This window comes from Gigantopelta aegis, chromosome 6 (genome assembly GCF_016097555.1).
Source record: "Gigantopelta aegis isolate Gae_Host chromosome 6, Gae_host_genome, whole genome shotgun sequence".
Classification (NCBI taxonomy): Eukaryota; Metazoa; Mollusca; class Gastropoda; order Neomphalida; family Peltospiridae; genus Gigantopelta; species Gigantopelta aegis.
This window is the reverse complement of record NC_054704.1, coordinates 82,686,199-82,708,640: the sequence shown is the minus strand read 5'-3', so window position 1 is coordinate 82,708,640 and position 22,442 is coordinate 82,686,199. Positions and strand designations below refer to the sequence as shown.

Here is a 22,442-nt window from a genome sequence, read left to right as displayed (position 1 = left end):
GTATCGGGTTGCATGGGTCTACCACTATGGAAAAGTTGCTGCACTTTGTTATGTATAATCATGTACGTTATAAAAATGTGTGATACTTGTCATGTCATGTTATAGGGTTTTACGTGTACATTCAGAGCAAGCTGTTAGTGATACTTGCATACCATACCGATATATAGGACTTCGCCCTATGCTTGTAAATGTGTATCAAGTACTGATGGTATCGCTAACGATCTCGACCAATGTTCTCAGGTACAAAATACAAAATAGTAACCAAACACTATTGTACATACAGATATATTTTTACTTCAAACTGATCTTCATGTAAAGAAGATGTCATCTTCTAAATTCTTCAAAACAAACAACGCAAACAGCATGTCAACTTTTATTTCCACGTTTACATGTGATGTCAAACTTTGAGCCGTGTTTACTCGGTTTCTGACGTCATGCTAAGTTGTAGGTTTTCGCCTGTGACGGCTCATATAATAATTATGTTTTAAAACTTCGTAAATATCAGATATTATTTCAAGTTAAGTTGTATGTATCTGATATAAATGATAGTGAAAATAAAATAAAATAATAAATAAAATAAGATAAATAAATAAGTAAATAAATAAATAATTTGTGGATAGACACGTAACAATGATTAGTAATTGTACGATTGTCTTTTTTTAATGAAACGATAAGAGGAAAATAGAGCTGTGATAAAGGTCTATGTAAGTTAGGGGTTTTGTTGGGATTTTTTAGGGGGAAGGGGAGGATTGTATTAAATTTTAAATACTGATACATGTGGAGAATTAAACATCACTGGAAATCCGCGTGAGTATTTAACTATAATTCTAATTGTTAAAAGTAAAAAAACCCACATTCCACTAAATTAATTTTATTGTATGAATCTTTTAATTTTGCATTGTTAAAATACTCTTGACAGGCAGCTCCAGAGACTTCGTCTAAGTTAATCTTTCACTGCCTTTGGTCTTAAACCATTCCGATGTAAACTTTAGTAGACCAGTTTTTCGCAGCCATTTTAACATCTTATACGAAATATGTACGTTGGTCGCTAGAGATTTACAGCTCCTACGAAGCTACTCACGACGCTCATGACAACTGTCGATCATGCCCCCCAATTTGTATATAGCCTCGATACCGTCCAATTCGGCAAGGGACGTTACTCTTTGCGCACATGCGCAATGGGAATGTGAAAGAGGTCTATTATAGACCAATTTCTATAACAAATTGTTTTGGCAAAATCTTAGAAAAAATTATATTTAAAAACCTCCATAATTATATCAATGATCATAATATTCTTACTAATAATCAATCAGGCTTCAGATCAAAAGATTCTACAACTAATCAGCTACTAATTATTTATGATACTATAATGAAAAACCTAGATAATGGCAAGGACATAAGATTTGTATTCTGTGATATTACTAAACCCTTTGATAGGGTATGGCATAAAGGTTTAATTTTTAAACTAATGAAATATGGTATCTGTGATAATCTTCTTAATTGGTTCAGCAGTTATTTGTCCGAAAGGAAACAAAGAGTAAAACTTGATGGTTACTTCTCAAATTGGAGGAATATCAATGCTGGAGTACCACAGGGATCTATACTTGGGCCATATCTTTTCTTAATATTCATAAATGATCTATTAAACAATGTATCTAATAAAATAAAATTATATGCTGATGACACCTTTCTTTATTGCATTGTCAATGACCATACTTCTACAGCCGAAACGCTAAATGAAGACTTCGAATCTATACATGAGTGGTCAACTAGTTGGGGAGTTGAATTTAGTATAACTAAAACCAAATCAATGTTATTCACAAGAAAACTACATATTGATATTCCTAAGCTATATCTTAATGGAATTCCTCTTGATAATGTAACCTCCCACAAACATCTAGGACTTACTTTAAACTCCAATGGTAGATGGACAGATCATATTAATGACATATATACTAAAGCTTGTAAACAACTTAACATTCTACGTATGTTAAAATATAAATTAAATAGAAATTCCCTAACTAAACTGTATGTTGCATTTATAAGACCAACCTTAGAATATGGTAATATACTTTGGGATAATGGTACAGCTGAAGAATCCAATACAGTTGAGTCAGTGCAACTTGAAGCTGCCCATATCATTACAGGACTTAGAAAAGGAACATCTCCAGACAAACTATATTATGAACTTGGTTGGGAACCTTTATATAAACGTCGCAAAAATAGTAAATTAATTCTAATGCATAAAATACTTAAAGGCGAAACACCTCAATATCTACTGGATGAAATCTTGCCATAAGTTAATCCCACTAATCGTTTTACACTCAGAAATCAACGTCCATTCACTCCACCAACATGCCATACTAATTCATATAAAAACAGCTTTATTCCTAATACTTTGGAATTATGGAATAATCTTGACAGTTTAACTCAAATGAACCATGTCTGCGTACCTATAAATTTTTTATAAAAAAGGTAAAATCCCAATCCTTTATCTACTCTCTATCTTTATGGAAATCGTAAATGTAACATTATCCATTGTCAGCTTCGTAACTATGCTAGCAACATAAACTAATATTTATTTTTAAGTCATCTTTATGATAGCCCAAGCTGTGCATGTGGAGATAACTGTGAAGATAATTTTCATTATTTTTATGTCTGCCCTCTGTTCATCAGACAAAGATATGATTTATTTGCATCGTTATGGAATTACCTTGATATCTTAGACACTGATCTACTACTATCCGGGTCAATAAACCTACCAATTGAAGAAAACAATTTAATTTTTAACACAGTACATAAATATATAGCTGAAAGTAAGAGATTTGAATTGAACTAACTTATTATTCTGATCTTACTGCCCCAAATAAGGTTAGCTCCAACAATAGGATCATTACTATCATATTTTTTCTCGACTATCCCATTTCTATTCTATCTAAATATTTTATGCCATTGGACATTGTTATTATGTTTTATATACATGTATATGATTATGAATATTGTCTGATGTCCATCTTGTTTAGGAGAGCACTTATATAGGCTCTGCCTGTTGTGCAATCCTTTTGATTCTTTTTTGATCAATAAAATATCTCAAAACAAAATGACATATAATGCACATTATTTCTTAATATCAACAAGTATATTGTTATATTTAATTAATAAAACGGTTAAATGTGACAGCTATTGTATATAATGGGCGCAGCCATTTTGTTCCACCACAGTGAATAAACCCTCTGGTGAGCCGGTGGTTATGTAATACTCAATGTGTCACATCAGAACTGAACAGTCTTAGAACTGAAGAAACAAACGCACCTGATTTTTTAGTGATGATAAAACAAGCATGCATCACAATGTTCTGTAATAATATCCATCCTAGTAAGCCAGCAATAATTACATATTATATTTCAATATAAAATAAACCACCAGTGTCAGAGTGGTCCTGAAATGATAATCGGAGTGTTTTCTTAGTTAATTGGTATATCGTGACGTTGCCTCCACCTGTGATTCCTGATTGGTAGGTTTATATTTGGCAGGTTTATATTTGGCAGGTAACCAGATGGAATAATTAATTTAGCTAGTCACACTTAAAACTTTGATCGGGTGAGATTTATTTAGCATAAAACTACCTACAGACAGCAATACAGAGGGACATTTTCACAATTTGCTGAGAATTTTCTTATTGGCTTTGATAGTGTACATTTGTATTATACTAAAGGCATATTTATTTGTTTCATTCATTTTAACTTAACCATAGTTTGACACCCAATAGCCGATGTATTTTTCGTGCTGGGGTGTCGTTAAACATTCATTCATTCATTCATTTTAACTTGATTTCATGCATATATCCAATTATGGTCCAAGCACATTACCCTATACACACAACTCAGCTATCTGGGCTGCCTCTAAAGGAAAGTGGGTTAATAATTAGTTGTTAGAGAAAGATAGGTGTAGTGGTCATACACCCCCTGTTGAGCTGTTAAAACTTTGGGTAGGAGCTGTTACTGGGGTATGAACTCTGCACCGACCAGTCTTTAGACTGATCACTCAACCACTACATCATTGAAGCCAGTAAGGCATATTGCACATAAAATAATAGATATTGAGAATGAAATGCCAATCACAGCAGGTAGGAGGTAGAGTATACGACATATTTTTTGTTAACACTGCATATTAAAACTGTTTACAATATCGGTAACAAATATGTTAGTTTCTTTGAATTCTAATTCACATTAATTTCAAATACTTTTAAAGTTATTCTCATGTTTAATTGAGTTACCAATTGAATACAAAAACATAAAATTAAAATGTTAGTGTTCTGTAACTTATTTTAACTAGCATATTTTCAATGTTGAATTTAAAATTGTTCAACTAAAAAATTATACTGTTCTACATTTTTGACATGTTATTTTGTACTACATACACAATTGAATACAGTTGAACTTAAAACGTTTGCAATTAATGATGGGTCTTTCATTATATAGCCTGGACTAATAATGCCAGGGCCAGGGCCAGTAACACAAGTACAAGTAGTTATACCGACCAGTATTACACATGCAATTATGTTTACCAGATACATAAGTTAGATCAGTCAGATTGATCAACGATTGCCAAAAATTATATATTGACAGGTATGTCAATCATGTAAGATATCTAACATATCTAAAATGGTTCAATTGAGAGTTATTCCAGAAATCTTTATGAGAGGACTGTTGTATCAAGATATGAGTTTAGAAATGTGCATTTTCATCCATGTGCAGTTTTTATTTTCTACTACAAATTAGAAATTAAAGAGGTTGTTAAACAATTACACAATGCCCCGGGGGGTTGTTGGGTGTTGGTGTTGGTGGTTGGGAGGGGGGTGGGGGGGGGGGGGTGTTTGAGCTTGAGCATTATGTAATTGTTGAATAACCCCTTTAATAGCTTCAGAAATAGCATGTGATGCTTTACAAAATATATCACCAAACCAAGCCAAACTACAAACAGAAAATGCTATAAAATTGATAAAATCATGTCATTATGATAGGTAGAGTGAAAGGGTTATATAATTTTAGAGGCTGTACTGGATTTAATAGAAAATGTTACATGGAGGGAAGATGGTATAAACAAAATGCAGAATTTTGCATTGCTTAATCCTTATGGGCCCCAAAATGTATCAGCATGAATAACAAGTACACTTTAATTTTCTAATTGATCACAAATTACTTCATAAGTTAACCTGTTCGAGAATTTGCCAGTTAAATGTTATTATTAACGCAGATAATGGCAATGGCATAACCTATTTACTTAAGGTGTTTTTTTGTTTTGTGTAACGACACTACTAGAGCACATTTATTTGTTAATCATCGGCTATTGGATGTTAAACATTTGGTAATTTTTACATATAGTCTTAGAGAGGAAACCCTCTATATTTTTCCATATGTACCATCCCACAGACAGGATAGCACATACCATGACTTTTGATTTACTTATAAGTTCATGCACACCAGTTGCAAGCATAGGTTTCAGGAAAGTTGGTAGATGTGTCTGGAGCTAGAAGGTTAAAGCAAAGGATAAGAGGGGGGAAAAAAGAAAGAAAAAAAAGATACTAAATACATACAGGTTATTACCAGAGTGTTTTTCAGTATCATTAATATCATATATTAGGAATAAAAATTGTATTATGTGAGCCTTGGGCGAGCATAATACATTACTTGTATTCCTAATATATGATATTGATGATACCGAAACACACACGAGGGTATTAATCTCTTTATCATACAATCTCAAGCTTAATACAACATGTTTTTGTAAACTGTACATGCAACGTTAATTTCACTACGCCATTACTAGATATTCAAATGACGTAAGAATATGAATGGAAATGACATCAAACTTGAATGACATCATTTGGATATCTTTACACAAAAATAAACTAGTGCTTAACGTTTTTTGTTTTCTTAATGCTGGGCAGCTTTTAGTGTAATTATTGAAATGTTTTTGAATGATAACTAGGAATGCATAAGTCAATTATGGAGTGTTACCCTAGTAAATTTGCTTAAATGTCAATAAACATAGTGCCATGACCTTGATTAATTTACATCTAATTTGCAAAGTTATCAAATTCTGAAAGTATGTGATCTGGAAAATATCAAATACTTTGATTACACTGGATATATATACATGCATACATATATGCATACGCATACGCATACGCATACGCATACACATACACATACACATACACATACACATACACATACACATACACATACACATACACATACACATACACATTCACATTCACATATATATATATATATATATATATATATATATATATTTCTTAAGTTAAATTTATCTCATAGATTTGATTTTCATAAATAAAGTAGAATTTTAATGAGCCATTAATTTGTTTTTGCTGAATTCACACAAGAATCTCACCAGATATTTTTCTGTAGCTGTCCGTTCTACTCAATTTATTATCACGTGCAGACACAGAATAGCGCCTGCGTCGATGTCTGGCCAACCTGGCCGGATTTACATGCGTCCCTGCGCCTTTTAAATCAAAACACAGAAACTGTAAAACCATTTTCTGTTGAAATGTTGCTCCTTGGCGCTGTTGTCGTGAAACCATTTTGAAACGAAACTCGTGGTAAATATTCCAAAAACAAATTTCCAGACAAATATCCACAAATTATACTATTCCTTAGCAATTATATGTGTAGTCCATGCTAATAATGCTGATATGTTCATAATGTTTTCATTGTTGTATCTGTATATCCTTTTTTTAACCAAGAGTTCATTAATCCACAAGCTGAAAAATACCCACTAATTATATGTGAACTATCTTTAATTACATGCTATAAAATGCTGATATCATCATAATGATTCCATTGTTGTTAATTATTCTTTCTTCTTTTAATCTAGAATTCACAAATCCACAACTAGAAAGATTTCTATTTATAAAACACTCACTAATTACACTACATGTATAGTCTGTGTTAACGATGCTGTTATATTCATTGTAATTCCATTAATATGCACGTAACTGCATCACCAAGATTCACAAATCCATAATTTGAAAACGTCTCACTTACAGTCTTATTGTTATTCTGTACCGAAACAGCTGCATGAAATTAATATGCATCAATGAATAATTGTTCACATTAAACTAGAACAACTCATGAATTAACGATCCAATGTTTTAACACAGTACAATGCAGTCAGATGTGCAAATTTATAAAGGCAATGCAGTTAATGACAGGTTAATTTCCTTTTTCCTAAAATACACTAAATATTCGAGCTTTTTTCACTAGTAGCCATTATTACTGTTAATGTACGACAGCTGTACTATTTATATAATGCTTGTATTAATTATTACATCAGAAAAGTTGTCAGTTGTATGGATAATGGTATAAACTCTGTAATATTACAGCAGCAATATAAGCTAGCTGTGTATGCTAATAAAAAAACACCCCAACATATGTATATATATCAGAGTGTAAAGGATTCAATGGATTTTTATACAGGATGGATTATAGATTGTTATACAGGATGGAAAACATGTGTAGAAAAAAAAATTCAGTCACAACACAGCACACAGAATTCGACTGAAAACAGTTTCTTTGTTAAATGTCACAACAGCAATTTTTATAATGTTGGTCTCAACGCATCAACAACAGAATACGACCAAGAATTTTAGTTTTTATAAAATGTCACAGAATACCAAATGAATCCATTTGTGCAATATTTATAAAACCTGCCTCAATTGGGGCAATGTCAAAATCCAGCTGAAGAATTCTTGTAAAACATAATTTGTATACAGTCGACCTCAACACAACAACAACAGAACAGAACCGAGAATCTGTTTCTTTTTATAAATTGTCACAGTATACCAACAAAATCCATTTGTACAATATTTATAAAGACTGCCTCAACACAGCAATGGCAGAATCCACACAAGTGTTAAAAGTAACATTCGTAGATCACAAAAATATCCATACAAGAACACAAATACGTTGTTAAAAGTGTATCAGCTTCATGATATAGTTTATATCACAGTGACTCCAAATATCTCGAAATGTTTACTTGTATATACAGATACAGAAAAGCAGAATCTAGATTACAATACAACTGTACAGGAATGCGACAAGAATCTGAACCGGCTAATAAGAGCAACAAGTGGTCAGGCTTTCTCAATGAGCGTAAACCTGTGTGACAACTCAAGCCAATCATACCACACACGCTATACTCCAGCTAGCCGTGCACAGTCCTAGCATTAGTGATGTTTTAATCCACATTCGGTGATAATCCTCTTGACACCACAGTTGTACTCTGTGTGTGTGTCAACATAAACAAGTGCACTAATCGCATTACTGTGGATGAGCAGCAGAGACTTAGGAGAAAATACACATTCATTCACCAGACGAATTATTGGAATTTGCAAGCTGCTAACAATTACTTGTCTGTACTAAATGAAGGGCAGTTCTATGGTCTGTTCAAAGGGGAGAGTGAGGGACATCAGCTAGTACGGTGTACTGATATGTAGTTACTTCTGTTGCAGCTTTTTCGGTGACATTACTTGCAGTAAAATTATTATTATTATTTTTTTTAAATCAGGGCATTTAAAAAAAAAAAAGTTTGGATTTAGTTCAGTTGGTAGAGCACTTGCTTGAGGTGCTTAGGTTATAGGATCAAACCTCCATGACAGATCCATTGGCTTTTTACTGTCCTAACTCAGTGGGGAAATGCAAGATCACTACACCCTCTTCTCTCTCACTAACCATTAACCCACTGTCCTGGACATGCAGCCCAGACATCTGAGGTGTCTGCCTAGGACAGCATGCTTGAATCTTAATCAAGTTAAATATTAATTGCTAGATGAAACCATGCATTGGAAAGTTTAAATGGGGTGTGGTGGCCTTACACTGGCCTTCCCCATAAAAAAATTGTATCACTATGTACATAACCAGCCCTCATTAGCTGAGGATATAAGACCTGTCGTAGGAAGATGTCAAAAAGTGTGTGTGTGTGTGTGGAGGGGGGGGGGGGGGAGAGAGAGAAGACACACTTTTATATTTACAAATTTTTAGATTATAAAGCAAATACAAATCAAAATATCTTAAAAGTGGGAGTGCACATACCCCTTGCACCCCCCCCCCCCTCCACACACACACACACACCACTTCCTATGCCAGTGTATAGTATATACATGGTGGCCATTTTATTTATGAATTAATATTGTATGCAATATTAGTCTGATGTGTGTACGATAGTTGACTGGATCTTAGTATAACAATATCCTTTCGAAGTGTGGCATCGAGTAAGTACAAAGATGGCGGTCAGCATTCCAGATCAAAAGTGGAGAAGCGATCATAACGATCTTGGGCCTCGCATATTATATTATAGATACTAAGTTACTAACTCTGTTTCAGGGGGGTGGTATTTAGCTCAGTCGGCTGAGTGCTCGCCTGAGGTGCTTGTGTTGAAGGATAAAACTATCTCGGTGGATTCATTCAGCTGACTGTTTTTTTTCTTGTTCCAACCAGTGCCCCACAACTGGCCAAAGGCTGTGGTATGTGCTTTCCTGTCTGTGGGAAAGTGCATATAAAAGATCCCTTGCTGTTAATGGAAAAATGTAGCGGGTTTCCTCTGATGACTACGTGTCAGAATTACCAAATGTTTGACATCCAATAGCTGATGATTAATTAATCAATGTGTTCTAGTGGTGTCATTAAAAAACCCACAAAAAAACATGATATATTCCTTATCCGTCTTGACCACAGCAAGTTTTCTAGGTATGTCTTTGGTTTCAGGTAAGGAACTTACTGATACAAAATACATGTTAATGCAGCTTTAAGGATTACATCATTATTAAGATGACTGACAAACTGATTATCAAGATTTTAGTACAAAGCTTATTATATCTTTAATCCTTACAAACCACACATAACACCACAATAGAGCAAATGAAAAATGTACAATGATAATACGAAGGTGAAGAAATATGTATTATTAACAATAGATCCTTTAAATAGTTAAAAGTTTGTTTTGTTTAACAATGCCACTAGAGCACATTAATTTATTAATCATCGGCTGTTGGATGTCAAACATTTGGTAATTCTGACATACAGTCTTAGAGAAGAAACCCGCTACAGTTTTCCATTAGTAGCAAGGGATTTTTTATATGCACCATTCCATAGACAGGATAGCACATATCATGACCTTTGATATATCAGTCGTGCACTGGCTGGAATGAGAAATGGCCCAATGGGCCAATCAATGGGGATCGATCCTAGAGCATCCACGTATCTGGCAAACTCTTTACCACTGGGTTATGTCCCACCATTCCCCCCCCACCCCTTAAATAGGGTTCAGATATAAATCATTGCTGGAATAAATTTGGCTCTGCTTATCAAAAGTGAATTTTAACTCCCTGCATTAACATAATGCCTTTCTGTTTTTACCTAGGAGTGGGAAGTAGCCTGTAAATCACTCGTCATCCTAGGATCGATCCCCGTTGGTCGACCACTTGGGCTATTTCTCATTCCAGCCAGTGCACCAGAAATGGCATATCAATGGCCATGGTATGTGCTATCCTGTATGTGCGATGGTGCATGTAAAAGATCCCTTTCTACTAATGCAAAAATGCCTCTAAGACTATGTAAAAGTTACCAAATGTTTGACATCTAATAGCCGATGATTAATAAATGAATGTGCTCTAGTGGTATCATTAAAACTAAACAAACTTTAACTTTTTCTTTTGCATTTTTCACCTGACCCTAAGATGATAATTTCATCCTTTATGCAACATTCAACTTAAAACTGCATTTAACTGCACTTTTTATTTATTGAATATATTAGTTACATAACAGTTACATTTTGTCACAATCTACAACATCTTGAATATTAAATTAATTATTAATACAGAATAATACACCCACATGTAACAGCTATCTGTGCTTGACAAGGAATAAAAAGCCCCCAAACATTCCATCCCTACAGAATAATATGCCCCATCTCCCCCATCAGTCCCCTCTGACCTATCTTTCCTTCGTGTCATGAACCGGTTCAACCTGTTGCAGTGGGATCAAAGGAATTCAATAATCATCTCGATCACCTTGTCACCTGTATCATGAACAGCAATTGGCTTTTGTGTAGCCCAGATGAATTGGCCTTGGCCAGTCACCATGACAATAGATCTTAACAGTACAGTAAAGCCTGCTTAATGATGTGGCACATTTTGCTTAAGTTCCATTTTTTATTTTTAACTTAATCTCTCTGTTTATATTCAGTTAAGTTTCAAGTACACTGTTCTGAGCACACATCTAAATGGATTCCATGTCGATACTCCAATGGACAAAACTCACACACACACAAAACAGACAAAACACCAACTTCTTATTTCAAATGAGGACAAATCCCCAGTGCTGCCCAGTGAAGAATATTTTGATGTAAATTCATTCATTCATTTGTTCATTCATTCATTCATTCATCCATCAACAATCCATCCATCCATCCATTCATTAATCTATCCATCCATTCATTCATTCATTCATTCATTCATTCAATCATCAACAATTCAATCATCAACAATTCATCCATCCGTTCATTAATCCATCCATCCATCCATCCATCCATCTGTTCATTAATACATCCATCAATTCATTAATCCATCTATCCATCCATCCGTTCATTAATCCATCCATACATCCATCTGTTTATTAATCCATCCATCCGTTCATTAATCCATCCAACCATCCATTCATTCAATAACCAAGAATCCATCCATCTATCCATTCAATAACTAACAATCCATCCATCCATCCATTCATCTATGCATCCATCCATCCATACATTCATTCAATAACAAACAATCCATCCATCCATACATTCAATAACTAACAATCCATCCATCCATACATTCAATAACTAACAATCCATCCATCCATGCATCCATTCATTCAATAACCAACAATCTATCCATCCATTCATTTATTCAATAATCCATCCATCCATCCATCCATCCATTCAATAACCAAGAATCCATCCATTCATCCATGTTTATTTTTGTGCTTATATCCAATGAAGATTTAAGTTCTCTGTCCTGAGCACACACCTGTTGTTTGGGCTGTCTGGCCATGACAGTGGGTTAGTGGTTATTAGTTGCTAGTTAAATGGAAGAAAGGAAAAAAATGGATAGATTAAAGGCTTATGATGGATGGATTAAGGATAGATGAATGGACTGAAGGATGGATGAATGGAAATGAAAGGAATATTTTAAACAAAGACTATTTGTTGGCAATTTTGACACTTGGTCAAGAGATAAAAAAGGAAACCACTGCCACCACACAGGCTACTCCTACCATACATATGGATGGATTGATGGATGGATGGTAGGATGGCCAGATGGATAAATGGATGTATGAATGGATGGCCAGACATATGGATGGATGGATGTATGGATTGATGATTGGATCGACACACTTATGGATGGATCGATGGACAGACTTATGAAAAGATGGATAGATGGATGCATGCATAACTGGGTGATTGGTTAGCTGAGTAGCTAGCTAGAAGGATGATGGATGGATGGATGGACGGATGGACGGATGGACGGATGGACGGATGGACGAACAGTTGGACAGATGGATGGTAACTGGCTAGCTAGCTAGATGGATGAATGAATGAATGGGATAGGGTTGATTGATGGATGGATGGATGGATGGAAGGAAGGAAGGAAGGAAGGAAGGAAGGACGGAAGGAAGGAAGGAAGGAAGGAAGGAAGGAAGGAAGGAAGGATGGATGGATGGATGGACAGATGGACGAACAGTTGGACGGTGACTGGCTAGCTAGCTAGATGGATGAATGAATGAATGGGATAGGGTTGATTGATGGATGGATGGATGGATGGAAGGAAGGAAGGAAGGAAGGAAGGAAGGAAGGAAGGAAGGATGGATGGATGGATGGATGGATGGATGGATGGATGGATGGCAAGATGGCAAGATGGATGGATGGATGGATGGATGGATGGTAGGATGGATGGATATATGGACAGATGGATGGATGGACGGATGGATGGATGCATGGAGAGATAGATAGATTTATGGATGGATGGATGGCAAGATGGATGGATATATGGACAGATGGGTGGATGGATGGATGGATGCATGGAGAGATAGATGGATGGATGGATGGATGGATGGCAGGATGGATGGATGGATATATGGACAGATGGATGGCAGGATGGATGGATGGATATATGGACAGATGGATGGATGGATGCATGGAGAGATGGATGGATGGATGGATGGATGAATAGATGTACACAGCTAATTCATACAGCTCAGTTGAATACAATGAACATACAGATAAATTTGTACTAAAAGCTATTTTTATCTTGATGTTAACTACATGCAGTTTGCAGCAGCTGCTAAAATATTGTGTAGCCATGACAAACACTACAATAGGCAGTTATATCAGTCTGTAATTGAGTAACACTCACTATTTTGATAGTTAATCAATTGTTTTGTCCATAATGGCATTTTCATATAATATAAATTTTGCCTACTTTATACTAAATTATAGTATTATTTTGATCCATTAAAGAAAAAATGGATTTAGGTACATATTAAATATTAAAGGTTCTATATCATAGTTACAAGTGTCATAGTTCACTATTTTGACATTTAGAACTACAAATTAATCAGTGACATGCATGATCTTTTCACTAATAACTCAGGAATATCAAAATTGTAAAGTGCCTTGATGCTATGTACACAGTAACATTCATTACGACTAAATTCTGGTCTTAGCACATCGTAAGAGATCTTATTAAATCAGTGAATCCAGAAAATGTAGCAAGTTGACTGAATAGAGCCATCAGAGAAACAGAATGAGTTGCATGAAGACAGCAAACTTATTAGCATCATCTGCGTCAACAGAACATGCCAATTGCATCAGTCATCCACTAAAGATTATCTAATAAAAATATTTTTTGCACCTTCCCTTCTCTTCCCCCCCTTCCTTTATTGCTAATCCCATCATATATGGGCATCAACTTGTCATTGCCATGTTATCATAATTTTATTTAATGTTGTATATGGCATGTGCAGTTGTCTTCATCTGATATTCATTACATTTTATTGTCAACCACAGTGAAACCGCTCTACAATGGACTCTGACGAGACCAAGTCAAATGTCCAGTTTTAAGGGGTATTCATTTTAAAGAGGTTATATTTTGTACTAATATTTAACAAGCATTATGAGAGTAATGCTAAAGCAATACCAAACCCAAAAATTTTAGCTCAATATCTCAAGACATTCTGAAAAAAGTCTGGAATTTTTTTTTTCACATCTCCTAAGTTCAAGGGCCATAATTCAATTGCAATTTGCAATGAAAGTCAAACTTGATCTGTAACACTACATTATAAACAAAATTTCAGCTCAATATTTCAAGACCTTCTGGAAAAAAAAGTCTAGAAAATAAATTTTCATATCTCCTAAGTTCAAGGGCCATAACTCTGTCACAAATGAGTAAATTGTCATGAAATTCAAACTTGATCTGTAACAGTACAAAGCTATACACAAAATTTCAGGTTAATATCTCACGGCTTTCTAAAAAAAAACATCCGGAAAACTATATGTGGGACAGACGGACGAACAGACTAACAGACTGAAAGACGGAGATGAAACCTATAGTCCCCTCCTGTTGGACCAGACTAAAAAGGGACTGTAAAACATGTTTAGTTTTGATGGAATTCTGGTCTGAGGGGTTTCACTGTAGCTGCATCTAGTATAGTAGGGGCCAGGGGGATTATGGCATTGCTTAAGATAGCAGAAGGATTTTAATATGGGTAATCAAGAGAATAACCAATTCAGTATAAGGAGTTATAGATTATCTGTCCCCCGTGAATAAGTGTTGTAAAACCTTCACCAAAGACTCAGGTTTACTACATTCCTTCATTGAAGACAGACCGGCCTCGGTGGCATCGTGGCAGGCCATCGGTCTACAGGCTGGTAGGTACTGGGTTCGGATACCAGTCGAGGCATGGGATTTTTAATCCAGATACCGACTCCAAACCCTGAGTGAGTGCTCCGCAAGGCTCAATGGGTAGGTGTAAACCACTTGCACCCACCAGTGATCCATAACTGGTTCAACAAAGGCCATGGTTTGTGCTATCCTGCCTGTGGGAAGCGCAAATAAAAGATCCCTTGCTGCTAATCGGAAGAGTAGCCCATGTAGTGGCGACAGCGGGTTTCCTCTCAAAATCTGTGTGGTCCTTAACTATATGTCTGACGCCATATAACCATAAATAAAATGTGTTGAGTGCGTCGTTAAATAAAACATTTCTTTCTTTCTTTTCATTGAAGACAGATAATACTCATAACTTGTTAAGTTATTCTCTGAGGAAGCAACTTTCACTGAGGGCATAAAAATATAACAAACCAACCCTCACCTCTTACGGGCATCTGGATTTCTTTGAGCAAAAACAGGTATCGGCTGCGAGTCTTGTAGAACTCTGCTTCAAGATGTGCATAGTTTCTGTTTAAAAAACCCAAAAAAAACCCCAATAATTTAAAGCACTGACCTTAATTATTAGGCTGTGAAAAATATTTTTTGGCTATTACAGATTTTGCAGTTAAATTAATACACATGGCTTACAAGTTCTTGATTCAATTATTAATTTTAGCCTTTACAGCTTTTTGCACTGTTAAATTATTAAACATAACTTGCAACTTTTTGCTTCAATTGTCAAATCCTATGTGTTCATGGTTGACCTACAGGGAACATTTTGTTCAGCATCATGTCGCGATTTGCTATGCAAGTTTCAGAGATCACTACACAATTTTAAAACATTAAACAGTAGTTGCTAATCAATTTTCAATTGACTAGAAATATCACTAATCAAGATATTGAAAACAAAATGTTCTCTGTCCTAGTATTTGTAATAAGTCAGTGACTTTAATGTTGTTCATACATCAGGCACTGAAACAAGCAAGTGTCTGGTAATCCACCAACAGGTTACCACTTTAAATACAAGTTAAAATTCCCATTATTATTACTATAAAATCACTTAGCAGATCACTGATATACTCTGCTATTGATTTTTAATATATAACATTTAGTGAAATATCTTAAAATATCTGTGAAATTTCAGTTTCACTCTAAAATGTGTTATCATCACTGTAAGAAAGCTGGAACTATTTTGCAGCTGGCATTTTAAAAATAAAGGTAAATTGCCAAAAGTTATATAATAAATAGAAAATTTCATGTTTTTTGTCAAGTATGATTTATATCTTATCTCGCGAAGTTTGCAATCATATCACTCGTGAGATATGTTTGTAAACTTCACTCGATGAGATATAAATCATATTTGACAAAAAAAATTAAATATCCTTGATATATTGCTGTTTTAACTGTATTGATACTTGTATGTACATCTTACATTTGATATAACACACAACAGATCAAAAGTTAGGTGGTGTAGATTTTGTTGAAATAAGATTTTGTGGAGAATGGTGCACCGTTCTTGACTGTCTGGACATGTGCTAACCTCCTGTAAGGTTTCTGCCAGGGGGGGATGAAGGATAAAATTAAGTAACCTAAAATCTTGGAAATTATTTGATATATTTTTTTAATTTTTGAAAGAATTATTTTTTGGCAGAATGTCTGTCCTGGTAACATAAATAACTGTTCTTGAATTATTTAAATGTCTGTACATATGTAACAATATATACTTGCTATATAAAGCAACCATCATGTTAGATAATTCCAATAATCATCTAACTAGTACAAACTGACTTGTATTTAATAGCAAACTGTTCATGCATTAAGATGAAGGACCTTGGCCACACTTACATGAGTAATATTTTTTCTCTTGCTTCATCGTGCTGTCGCAATTGATTCAGTTCCAAGATTTCTTTGGTTAGAAATTTATTCTGTAGTTCATATGCTTGACATGCATCCTGGAAAAATAGGTGACAAAAAAATTGAAAATAAGTTTTTTAGCGTTTACTTGTCGATTTTGGCAATTTTTCCATTTTAATTTTGATGCAACTTAAAATAAAAAATGTAATAAATTAAAAAATAAAGAACACTGATATGCCTTTCATCATGTCCGATATTGAAAACATGCACCTGCTTTATACCCAATTTAAACTTTATTCAGTATTCAAAGCTAATTATATTATAGGTAAATGTTTCTTGTTCCTTTTTTTATAGTCATATTCATATATGAAAACAAAAATCATCATAATGTCATTTATCTTCTTTGTTTTCAATTTCAGTATAATAAGCAATTCATATTATATATACAGATATGCCAAAACATTTTCAAGCACAGCTATGATCCAACAGCTTCAAGGGAACGTTTTATATGCTGGTGACACTGACTACTTCAGTGTATCAGATGACATCATGATATCAAATGTAGAGACAACCTTAGTATATCCATTAACAATAAGATGATGACACCGATAACCATTGTGTATCAAATAGCAACTTCAGTGTATCAGATATGGCCACAATGACAACATTGATGTATCAGATATGGCCACAATTACAACATCAGTGTATCAGATATGATCAAAATTACATCATCAGTTTATCAGATATGGCCAAAATTACAACTTCAGTGTATCAGATCTGGCTCCAATTACAACATAAGTGTATTAGATGACAACCTCAGTGTATATATGGCCCCACTGATAACCTTAGCAGACCAGAAATATTTGAAGATATAATTTAAAAAAAATGAAATAAATGTTTTTGTATTCTTTACACACATCCTAAAAACAAACCAACAATACCTTCAGTGCTTCAGTCTCTTTGGTATTGGTCACAATAATAGACGGTCTTTCAAATATAGCTTCTGTAGGATTAGAATTACTTCCCTTGTCCGAACTCTTTGCATTGTCATGTTCAAATACTTGGTGTGTCAGCTGCATAATGACTTCGTCTTTGGCACCTAACATCTCTTGGTACATGATTACTTGTTCCTTTAACGACTGCACTTCAGTTTGCTGAATACTGAAACATAATGGTTTAAACTTGTATTACAGTTAAAAAAAAATAACCAAAAAAAACCCCAAACCCAGAATGAATCAGAGGTATCATTAATAGGAGGCTTTATTTATTTGTTTTGTTTAACACCACCACTAAAGCACATTGATTAATGAAAGAGAAAGAGGAAGGAAGGAAATGATTTATTTAACAACGCACTCAACACATTATATTTACGGTTATATGGTGTCACGCATATGGTTAAGGACCACATAGATATTGAGAGAGGAGACCCCCTGTCGCCACTTCATAGGCTACTCTTTTTGATTAGCAGCAAGGAATCTTTGATATGCACCATCCCACAGACAGGATAGTACATACCATGGCCTTTGTTACACCAGCTGTGGAGCACTAGCTGGAACAAAAAATAGCCCAATGGGCCCACTGACAGGAATTGATCCCAGATCGATCTCATATCAGGCGAGCGCTGTACCACTGAGCTACATCCCTAAGTGTGTGTGTGCATTTATTTTGTTAGCTAGTGTATTATTAGTCTAAGTGTGTTTCATTTGTTACACAGTGTAGCTGTAACTTTGGAGTACATAACAGATTACATGTTTTCTGGCACAGACAGCACAATTCTATTACATGGTGCATGTACAGACTGTGTAGCCTATACATTTTTATAATAATAGGGGAGAAAGGCGCCGATTCGAGGCAGTTGGGTACATTGGTTGGGATCAAGAGGTCTTTTTAATAAGCTGTATGCAGCTTTGGGAGTAAATCTGTGGAAGTACATCTACATGCCAGCTAACCCATGGACATGCCATTATGATCTCGTGATGGAAACCTGGGATGTCCTTTGTTGAAAGGGGAGAATGACAACTGGAAAGTTGTTATGGATGTATAGTATACTACTAAGTAGTGGTGTTTTAAGAGTCTTATATGTAGACTTAGGGCTTCCAGTTTTGAGACAAATGAGCAGTTAGTTCATTTTAGATCCATAGTATGACAGTAATACCTGTCATATTAAAGCGTAAACTATTAAGTACATCGTAAGTTTATGTCTGCTATTAGCAGTTATACCGGTCGTGCATTTGCATATGCTTGGCATCAATTTCACGTAGAAAATGTGTTCTTCTAACTATATTTGTAATAATAATATAATAATAGTAATAAGAATTGTGGTTAAGTCGGAGATTTACATTTACATGCAAAACTAGGCTTATGATGTTTTGTGAAATTGGGCCCTGAAGTGCTTATTGTTTCTGTATTGAATATTATTAAATGTTTTATGTTAAAATGTGTCTTACTGTTGCTGGGCAGACCTAGTAATGTCATTCTGCGATACGGTCATACCTAGATTGTTGTGACAGCATGTTCTTGTCCTCGTGTATGACGGACAGACAGGATTGTAGCTCAATAATTAGTTTGTCACGCTGACGTAACATCTCATGGAAAGTAGCTGCATCTGCCCCAACGGCTTCTCGTCTGAAAAAAGAAACCAAGATCTTTCCGGTATGTGGTTGATATATTTATAAAACTTTTACAAAATTGTTTCCACTAAAATTAAATTTAACACAGAAGTAAAACTAACATTCTCAGAAGAATAGCCGATCTTATGATGGATATACAGTGAAACCTCTCAAGACCGGCCCCTCTGTAAACCGGAATTCCCCCAAAATCAGACGTTTTACAGAGTCCCTTTTTAAAAACCAGTACAGAACATAACCTCTCTAAACTGGATCCCTCTTAATACCGGACGTTTGTCTTGGTCCCAAGGGTGTTTGGTTTAGAGGCGTTTCACTGTATTGCATTTATAAATTAACAACACATTGACAGTTACTTCAAAAACAGGGCATAATAGATTGTATTATACCAATAAACAGAAATGTTATTTGAATTAATTCTATACATATACAGTCAAACATTTGTAAAGCAGCCACCACAGAAACTATCAAAAAGTTGTCTTCTAGGACAGGTGGCTGCTTACTACAGTCCAGTTTATACTATATTAGATAATTTGGAATTTAAATATTTGGGCTCTAAACACAGGTGGTCACTAGATTAGTATTTCACCCAGTTTTTACAGAATTTATAAAAGAAATTACAATCATGAATAGAAAAAGTGGAAAAGAATATATCGGTAAATTTGTCTTCTGCAGCGTATTATTGAAATGTTAAGGGAAATACCTTAATTTAGACAATATAATGTCTAAAGCAGTTACAAATGATTTTTTTTTGCTGTTTTGTGTTACAAATAGCAACAAAATACATGTCTGTTGACAATCAAAACACATTTCTTAAAAGGGTAATTCTGTTTGTATTTTGCATGAATAAAAGACATTATATGAGGAATGATGATGACAAGGAAGAGAAAAGAAAAAGAAAAAAAGAAAAGAAAAGAAAAGAAAAGACAAGAAATATTTATTTAATGATGCACTCAACACATTTTTATTTATGGTTATACGATGTTGGAATTACTGTTAGGTACCACATATATATTAGGAGAAAACAAGCCTGCTGACACACCATGGGCCATTCTTTTCGATTAGCAGCAACGGGTCTTTTACATAGACCACCTTACACATAGGATAGTATATACATGGCTTTTGTTACTCTAGTTCTGAAACACAGGCTGGAACAAAAAATAGCCCAATGGGCCCCTTGATGGGAATTGATCCCAGACTGATTGCACATCAGGTGAGCATTTTACCATTAGCATGCCCTCCCCCTATTTTTGGTGAAACAATATATCTTACAGAATACACAAAAATGCAAAGTTATCCCATCCACCTGTCAAGGACCATTAAATTCTATTAAAAAATCTTGGATCTGCGCCTGATTAGAATGTGTCCCATACCAGGATATGGAAGAGATATCAGTGCTTTAAGATATGTGACGGCAATGAGGGTTTTCTTATTACACTAGCGACAAAATGTCCAGTTATTTAACACATAAAAGTCCATGATTAAATCATGTGTTCATGATTAAATCATGTGTTAAGGTGTTAATAAAGAAAAAGACAATTCTATGCAGACGAATTTAACTAGTAAATATTTCCACATTTACTGTGTTTGAATTTGTTTCTTCAAAGTGTTGATCTCCTTTTGCAAGAGTTTAACAATTTGTCGGTTGGCACTCAGTTCATTGTCTGTTGAAGCCAGATCTTCCTTCAAAGATAGTGCTTCAGCTTCAAACTACAAACACAATATTAAAAAACACAGTATTAGTAACTTGAAATAGCTGTACCATGAAAGGATAATGGATATTGAAGCTCAGCTAATAGAAAAAGACAACCTACTGTATCTAAAATACTTCTACCAAAAAATAAAATAAAATAAAATAAAGAAGATTATTTCAGTGATATTCTGATTAATTAAATTTGTTACCAGTATACTTGTTTGAACCATTTGACCAAAATTAATTGAGTACATTTTCATGAACAAGCACAACAGAGTGCAATACATTCCTTCTAGTTTATTGAACGTAGGTACATATTATTACATTAAAAAAAACCCCAAAACACTCAAAACATTACTTACAAAACATTTGCAAAAATTCAGTGAGTTTGTCATTGACCTGGGATTTGTAGTTGTTTAAAGTGTATTTCAAATGAAACAGAAAATGTACTTATTTCAGTTATTTGAGGTAGTAACTAATTTTATATTGTACAGATTGTTTTTAAATCAGGTAACTAACCCTTCCCCCCAAAAAAAAACCCAACAACAAACAAACAAACAAACATGTACAATAAAGAAAGAAAGAAGTGTTTTATTTAACGACACACTCAACACATTTTATTTACAGTTATATGGCGTCAGACATATGGTTAAGGACCACACAGATTTTGAGAGGAAACCCGCTGTCGCCACTACATGGGCTACTCTTCCGATTGGCAGCAAGGGATCTTTTATTTGCGCTTCCCACAGGCAGGATAGCACAAACCATGGCCTTTGTTGAACCAGTTATGGATCACTGGTCGGTGCAAGTGGTTTACACCTACCCATTGAGCCTTGCGGAGCACTCACTCAGGATTTGGAGTCGGTATCTGGATTAAAAATCCCATGCCTCGACTGGGATCCGAACCCAGTACCTACCAGCCTGTAGACCGATGGCCTGCCACGACGCCACCGAGGCCGGTATGTACAATAAAAAGCTAACATTTGAAATTTAACCTGCTTTTGCTCCACTTGCATTTTATATAAAATACATTTTGGACTTCTTTTTCTCTTAATAATTGCAGATTTATATTACCCAGTCAATTGTTTTTACTTTGCTTTCAAAACAAAAGTCAAAGTGAAACACTGCAACCTAAGATTACATGACCCTGTACCATTTGTGGACCTACAAATCACACTATAGTCCATCCCATCATTCTATTAAAATGTTTTTTGTAAATAATTTCAGTTTGGTTTGACATAAGAAGAAAAGCAAAAGTGTTTTAGAAATAACAAAA

The 22,442-nt window shown here is 34.7% G+C and overlaps 1 protein-coding gene across 1 annotated transcript in view; it reads right to left on the bottom strand.

Annotated features, from left to right (window-relative positions):
• The window catches only part of LOC121374959 (TBC1 domain family member 2B-like), a 47,512-nt gene that overhangs the window by 20,669 nt on the left and 4,401 nt on the right, over positions 1–22,442 (bottom strand). Inside the window, exons 5-9 of the mRNA XM_041502111.1 lie at positions 21,056–21,183; positions 19,343–19,474; positions 17,791–18,010; positions 16,841–16,947; positions 15,438–15,523 (exon numbers count right to left, since the gene is read on the bottom strand). Of these exons, the coding sequence (XP_041358045.1) occupies positions 15,438–15,523; positions 16,841–16,947; positions 17,791–18,010; positions 19,343–19,474; positions 21,056–21,183 (673 nt within the window). The remainder of the gene's footprint in view (positions 1–15,437; positions 15,524–16,840; positions 16,948–17,790; positions 18,011–19,342; positions 19,475–21,055; positions 21,184–22,442) is intronic.